The sequence below is a fragment of the Triplophysa rosa genome, linkage group LG18 (assembly GCF_024868665.1).
Source record: "Triplophysa rosa linkage group LG18, Trosa_1v2, whole genome shotgun sequence".
Lineage (NCBI taxonomy): Eukaryota > Metazoa > Chordata > Actinopteri > Cypriniformes > Nemacheilidae > Triplophysa > Triplophysa rosa.
The window spans coordinates 12,798,344-12,805,400 of NC_079907.1; the positions used below are offsets into that span (position 1 = coordinate 12,798,344).

The 7,057-nt window shown below is 39.9% G+C and overlaps 2 protein-coding genes across 2 annotated transcripts; both read left to right on the top strand.

Annotated features, from left to right (window-relative positions):
* Positions 1 to 245: 245 nt before the first annotated feature.
* josd1 (Josephin domain containing 1) lies at positions 246 to 3,591 on the top strand. Its single transcript, XM_057358439.1, has 5 exons — positions 246 to 393; positions 853 to 1,527; positions 1,611 to 1,739; positions 1,836 to 2,030; positions 2,103 to 3,591. Exons 2-5 carry the CDS (start codon positions 1,244 to 1,246, stop codon positions 2,200 to 2,202), a joined length of 708 nt encoding a protein of 235 aa, XP_057214422.1. The 5' UTR covers positions 246 to 393; positions 853 to 1,243; the 3' UTR covers positions 2,203 to 3,591.
* Positions 3,592 to 3,858: 267 nt separating this feature from the next.
* cbx7b (chromobox homolog 7b) lies at positions 3,859 to 6,942 on the top strand. Its single transcript, XM_057357801.1, has 6 exons — positions 3,859 to 4,168; positions 4,694 to 4,737; positions 4,924 to 4,989; positions 5,084 to 5,150; positions 5,236 to 5,539; positions 5,702 to 6,942. Exons 1-6 carry the CDS (start codon positions 4,100 to 4,102, stop codon positions 5,896 to 5,898), a joined length of 747 nt encoding a protein of 248 aa, XP_057213784.1. The 5' UTR covers positions 3,859 to 4,099; the 3' UTR covers positions 5,899 to 6,942.
* Positions 6,943 to 7,057: the final 115 nt, after the last annotated feature.

Genomic DNA, 7,057 nt, shown 5'->3' on the forward strand with positions numbered 1-7,057 from the left:
TTACAGTAGATATAAATAATATAAATGTATAAGCCTACGACAGAATCAGGCGTAGAACTGGAGAGCTGTTTCTTCAAGCAAGAACAAACCACACACACCCTTACCAAAATAATAAAAGAAAAATGAATATATCCATAAAAGAACCTTTTTTCATTTTAGTATGTGGGGCGACCCAGACGTGTTTGACAGCCCCAAGGGACGCAACCTGGCCGTGACGCAAGCCAGCGGAAAGCCAGTGACGTTCTGCGCATGCTCACGACGAGCCAGAGAGCTGCAAGGAAAAAGTACAAGAGACAAAGGAATAAACAAGTCAAGGAGTGGAGGTGAAAACATCAATTTAGAGAAACTTAGAGAAAAGCTGCCCTGACTCTAATATATCGCATGAAGACAGAGGTATGTACCGGGAAGGAATAAACGGAGATTTTGAAATAAACCGTTTTAACCGTTGCTATCAAACGAGTAGCACATAGCCAGAGTGTCAAATTGGTGTGAACGCAGTAGCTGAGATGAAATAACAGCAGCCGGAGAGAAATACTGACTAACGGCATACAGATATTCAGCTTGATATAAGATCTAATGTTAAACTTGTGTGGTAAGAAAAAGAAGTGTTAAGTGTCGTTTCAGTCCATGATCGGGAGTTATACAGCCAAACAGTCAGCTGGCAGGAAGTTTTACACACAGCCATTCCTAACGCAGTGATTCATGTTAGTTCTTAGTTACTCACCGTTTTTTATTCGTTCACGTTTTGTTAGAATTACAAGGGCAACGTTAGTGGAATGATATTTATTCATTGTTCTGTCTTTTTCTCACTCCTTTGACAAGCACTTATCTGCATAACATTAATTTTCACAGGGATATTATTATTGTGGCAGTTGTCCACCCTGCCAGGTTTCTGCAGCGCTGACCCATTTACACCCATTCAGCTGTGCACGTTATACATCTTTTCCTTCCTGATGTCAGCCAAAATGGAAAGAACTGCTCTGTCCTAGTGGTTATTAAGGTGCTTGGCAAGTCTTCATGCAATAACATGAAAGCAGAACCTGAATGCAACCGAATCTGCTTTTAAAAAGATATAACGGATTCACTGAACACTTGTAGTTTTATTGTCACTAATCCACCTTTAACATAAAGGTGTCCCGACTCACCTCGTCCCTCAGTAGCTACCTCCCCTCCCCTTGCCACTCATCCCAAGCATCTGAGAGGTTGCTGCGGAGATGATAGTGGCGACATAGCAGGAGCAAGAATGGGGAGTACTCCATGTTCCGGTAAGGGGAGGGGGGTAGGAGGGTTTCAGGAGCTTGGCTGTATGCCATGGAAGGTCAGCAAGCAAAAAGGAGAAGACGTCGGTGGATGTAGGTACGAGTTGGAAGTCAGGCCGAATGCTGGAACACCTCCCACCTCCTCGCAAACTCCTGTCATCTATCACGAAAAGCAACATAAAGAGCTGTGCGCTCTGCACGCCCTAAACAATGTCTTCCAGGACGGGACAGCTTTTAGCAGGGATGCACTTCAGGATATTTACCAGAGGTCAGTGCAAACAAAACTAAAATATTTTTTTCTAAAATAAGATGCTTTTGGAGTTTTTCAATTCCAGTTTTTTTCCCAAACAGGCTCTCCCCTAGCACTTTGGTTACGCCCCACAAGAAAAACATGCTGGGTAATGGCAACTATGATGTGAATGTGATCATGGCTGCGCTGCAGACTCGTGGATTTGAGGCTGTTTGGTGGGACAAGAGAAGGTACGTTTACCTCTCGGTGGAATTATTCTGTCGTAAATTTACACCAGCTGTCTGTTGCCTTGTTTCTGTGCTCCAAATCTTTGTTGCCCCCCACAGGGACGTCAGCAGCATTTCATTGCCGAATGTCACCGGTTTCATTTTAAACGTGCCATCTAATCTACGTTGGGGTCCTTTGCGGCTGCCACTCAAGCGGCAGCACTGGATAGGCGTTAGAGAAGTAGGAGGAGTATACTACAACCTGGACTCAAAACTACGCAGTCCTGATGTCATCGGAACAGATGATGAACTTAGGTAAGTGTGAAACTCTGATGGAAAGTTTTTGAACGTGGAGGTTTGGTTTATTTTCAGCTTTCATTTTTACAGGAAGTTCTTGCGTCACCAGCTTCGTGGGAAGAACTGTGAACTCCTATTGGTTGTGCCGGAGGAGGTGGAGGTTCACCAGACGTGGAGGTCTGATAACTGAACATTTCACTGCACTTTTTTCTCCACTTCATGCGCAGAAAGGATAAAATCAGACGGCCGTTTAAAAAGCAAATGGAGTTGCACTCAGCCAGTCATGAAAGCACACTGGTCAGACGTTGTTTACACACACATACAGCTGGACTCTTGCCATGGAGACTAACGCAGCAAAGGACATACACAGGGATATCACAAGACTCGACACTACACTGATCTATGTGATTTTCGTTCAGTTTTCGAACGACTCTGATGCATTTTTTTATACGTTGATTATTTCTTTTATTTTGTACTGTTTCTGACTTGAAAGTGAGAGGTCATTGAGATATTAGTGATGTGTTCTCCCTGTGCATCACCTTCCTTCTCTCTTTCCATGTGTTTTCCTAGGCATTCATGTGATGGTTTGAACCGTCTGTCACACATCTTAGCCTCCTCTCTCACATTACACCTCATAGTAAAAGGTATTCACTTGACCAACTGGACCTTTAACACAAGGGTGCATATGTACTTAAGTGCATGTTCTTGAAGATTTAGAGAAGGCATACAGTAGCCCCTGCTGGATCATGTAATGGTGACAGATGAGATGCTCCCTGTGTATTATTACAGTATAGCATGGCACCACAGTAATTGGATGTTTTTGCTAATTCTTTATAACCAAAACGGTCACTTGTTACCTTCTTAAACAGTTTCTCTCAATACTCTGATTTGACTGTCATGTTAAGCAGTTGAGGTCAGTGTTGCTGAATCATAAGTATGTAAGAACACGGTAAGAACAAATGAGCATTGGTGGTAAATAAGATGTTTAACTGCCAAAAGCTCTGTACTGTACAAATGAAAGGGTTGTAAAACTGAAAACACATTTAGTATAGAAAATGCTGATGTGAGAGAGGAAAACTGAAACGGCAAAGGTTACATGGTAGAGTACTGACTCTTTAAAAAAGCTTTCTTTAAAAAAGCATGTTTTCGTCTTAGATCGAGATGGATTGATGGATTCACATGGCCTTAAAATGTTTACAGAGGGAAGCAGATCACACGTTCAAAGGGAAGTCTAATAATGCATCTCAGGTTATCTTCAGATCCAACTTGATTCAATCTTCAAACCAGTTTCGCTGGTAATTTCAAGCAGATTATAAATGTTCAAAACGCAGATGCTATAATTTTGAAGTGACATTCCACTTTACATACACAGGGTGCTTTGTAAAACTGAAACTGTAGAGATGACTAGATTCCTTTGCCATGACAATCTAAATCCCCATGTCCCTTTTTGCAGGGGGGTATGGACAACATGTGCTCATGCCATTTTTCCCATCGTTCAAATAAAATGCTTATGCTGGCACTTTATGTATGATGTAAAATGTGCTGTGACATCATTAAAATTGTCTTTATATGTACGCAATGCTGAGCTGTTATGTCTTTCTCGTTCACACTATTTACTACAAAGTGAAATTTACACGCTGACGTCAGTTGATTATACGAATTATAGATTCGTATTGGAACACAGGTAACGCAAAACAGATTTTATAATCATTTGTATTTTCTCTTAATATTTGTCACACAAGCCAAATTTGAAGTAAAAGTCATATTATTCATGCGTAAAGTCCTATTTTCGGTTTCATAACATGACCAAAAGCGACACTGTAACCCCGTTGTGTGGCGCACGGGGGCGCGCTCCGCGCTGCAGATGTGTCGCAGATTTAAAGTCACTGTACTCATGTAGTACAAGGAAATGGAGCGGTGCAAAGCATATAATATTGAATTGTAAACAAGTCAGCGGAAGAAAGGGAAGGTGTGTCGTTGGAGGCTACAGCTATTCTAACCGCTCATGGGATTTATTTCATACTTACTGTAACGGAAGGCATAAAGATATTTTAACACTTCATTGTCAGAGACGAACAACTTAGCCGATGGAACTGTCAGCAATCGGCGAGCAAGTGTTTGCCGTGGAGTCCATCACAAAGAGAAGAGTTAGAAAGGTAATTGATGTGCGCGCGTTTGTTGACAGTTCAATCTGCGCATGCTGCACATAAACAACACGCATGAGGGGTGGTGACACACACACAAGTGAAGCCTAACTTCGCTGGGAACGCATGGCGCACAGTAAGTAGGGGTGGTAATCCTTAAAGTGATGGAGACTACGCAGTTATAATTTCCATTGGGCTACCACCAGTAACGTTAACAACGGTAAAGTTCATTTAGGTACAGCGCTTTCTGTATGAAAGCTATAATGTTATTAGTACAAACACACGTACCTCGTCATTACTTTTCAACAGCGTTACAAACGTGCGTTTAGATTAAAATAACGTGTGGCATGTTCTTTCATCCTCTCGAGTTTGGTAAAAGATAACCGTTATGAATGTATTAAAATAAATAGGAGGGGCCAACAGATCTGCGTCGTCACTTCTTAATGATGTCAGCGTCATTACGTCATCTTACATAATAAAATAAACTACGCAATCGAGAACTGTTTATCTTTATTACGATTTATTTTTATGCTTTAGGGACATGTCGAGTATTTATTGAAGTGGAAAGGCTGGCCTCCAAAGTAAGTGTTTTTTATTATTTAAAAAAAAAATTTTTTTAATAAATATTCTTTCAAAAAAGATTTGGGAAAAATCTGAGTTACTGTTAGCTGTTAACTTTATTCCTAATATTCCTGTAATTAAGAAAAGTAAGTATTTTCCCCATTTTTTTCATCATTAAAATGCATTGGATTTTTGTATGACTATAGGTACAGCACATGGGAGCCAGAGGAGCACATTCTAGACCCTCGACTAGTTGTAGCATATGAGGAAAAGTGAGCAATTACATTAAAAAAAATTTTTTATCCACTAATGTGGATATAACTCATCCAAACTTTTTCTCTTATTGTTATTTCTAATTCCAAACAGAGAACATAGGGACAGATCAGTGGGTTGGCGGAAAAGAGGTCCAAAGGCTAAACGACTGCTTGTGCAGGTAAACATTAAAATATTTCATTTTTTATTTTTGTAATGGTTTCCCTCCTTTAACGTCCTATCTATACGCATATGCTGTCTCTAAGAGGAACATCTACACAATGGATCTACGCAGTGCACACAAAGATACAGAGAATTCTTCAGAACATCTGTCACTCTCATTGACGCGGCCGCAGTGTGGTGATGGGGATATGAGGTTCCGGTCTGCAGGGGCGTGTATGTATCATAATTTTTCCCAGCATAAGAGAAAGAAGAAAGCATCCAGAGACACATCGGAGGAGGAATGGGATAGAAGGGAGGACGATGATGATGAGGGTGTTATGGAGGAGGAGGAGGAAGAGGAGGATACAAGACAGGAAGAAATTATAACTGGCAGCAGCACTTTAAACAGTAAGTATGTTAGTTGGTCAGAAACCAAAACAGCAGAAATTGTTTTTCTTTATGCACCTATTTTGTGTTTTAAGAGGGTACCAGTAGCAGTCTGTACTCAAGAGTCTTTCGTGGTATAAAAATAACAAACTTAAAATATGTACAACATTTACTCTGTCGCAGAGGATGTCAGGACAGGAGGCTGGAGTCCAATTGAATCCGAAGTCGTATCTATGTGTCCTTTGACTGAACAGTGGAGTCCGGTTATGGACCCAGAGGAGGTAACTGTGACAGACGTCACCATCAACTCACTAACAGTGACTTTTAGAGAGGCTTTAGTAGCAAGAGGTTTCTTCAGGAACTGGGAGCTGGAGATCTGATGGAGAACGTTGATGGGGAGAATGAGAGAAACTGAGTCGGTACTTACTTTTTTTGCGTTGTTTATTATGCCGTTGCATGACTTCCAGTGTTTCAGACAAAGCTCATCTGCGCAGAAAAATATGAAATAATCGAAAAGGATTTTAATGTAATACATTTATTTGTACTGTGGTAATAACCTTCAAAAACCTGCTTTTAGGATTGTAGTCCGATCACAGTAAGAATATAATTTCATGTTTTTAATGACAGTTATGAAATTAGTCTAGGGATGAGTTTAGGCATAGTTGTATTGACCATGAAACAGTACCAGTTCTCTGATGCTGCTCTGTGACATGGTTTTCATTGCAGTAAAGAGTAAAGATTCTATGAAACAATAAACTTCAGTATAAAACATCAATATATACATGTACCTACATAGATTATTGTAATCATACCTACAATTTCAAATCCACAAGTATTGACCTCTTTAATGGCAACCCTGAAATGATTTAGCATTTTAGCACTTATTGTTACTGTGGTCATCTTTAAAACTGCTTGAACAAAAACATTGTGTGGGGAAACATGTCACCCTTGTTTTATTTGTCACTGCACAATCATGTTCTACTGTTACAATGTGTGTGTGTAACCGCACTTTATTTTTTCCAACACTATAACTTTTTAATAACATAAATGTTACAGGGTCTGTGCAAATATTTTTCTCACACCCGATTTAGTCTTCTTGTGCACTGTCACCAAGTATGACTGCACTGTATCGGACAGTAGTCTGCAATGTTAGATTTAACTTGATTACTGTTGATTGGTGTTATTTTAGACTAGGAGAACTGAAGACAACTTTGTTATATTTTTCTATTTGGACATGAATGTATATTTAGCCTTTAGAAATAACAATCTCTGGAGACTTAGCCGTTTTTATGCCACTAGTAGCAGCTGACTTTGTGATCGATATAAATTTAACTTCGTGTGCCAAATGTCTGTGGTTGCTTTCGCTTTTCAGAATATTTGCACTTTAATTGAAGTCCTGGTATTATGTTGCCATCAATAAAACTTTTGTGTAATTGTATCATTATCCATTGGAAATGCTTTTTATTTTTGATCAAATGCATGGCTGTGGAAGTCATCTCAGTGAATCAGAATGATGCCACACTTGGATCACGAGAACTA

Excerpts from the sequence above, each read along its gene's own strand:
- josd1 (XM_057358439.1), top strand. The coding sequence starts at position 1,244 with ATGGGGAGTACTCCATGTTCCGGTAAGGGGAGGGGGGTAGGAGGGTTT. Across the intron at positions 1,528-1,610 it reads CTTCAGGATATTTACCAGAG|GCTCTCCCCTAGCACTTTGG; the intron begins GTCAGTGCAAAC and ends TTTCCCAAACAG. Across the intron at positions 1,740-1,835 it reads GTTTGGTGGGACAAGAGAAG|GGACGTCAGCAGCATTTCAT; the intron begins GTACGTTTACCT and ends TGCCCCCCACAG.
- cbx7b (XM_057357801.1), top strand. The coding sequence starts at position 4,100 with ATGGAACTGTCAGCAATCGGCGAGCAAGTGTTTGCCGTGGAGTCCATC. Across the intron at positions 4,738-4,923 it reads TGGAAAGGCTGGCCTCCAAA|GTACAGCACATGGGAGCCAG; the intron begins GTAAGTGTTTTT and ends GTATGACTATAG. Across the intron at positions 5,151-5,235 it reads CTAAACGACTGCTTGTGCAG|AGGAACATCTACACAATGGA; the intron begins GTAAACATTAAA and ends GCTGTCTCTAAG.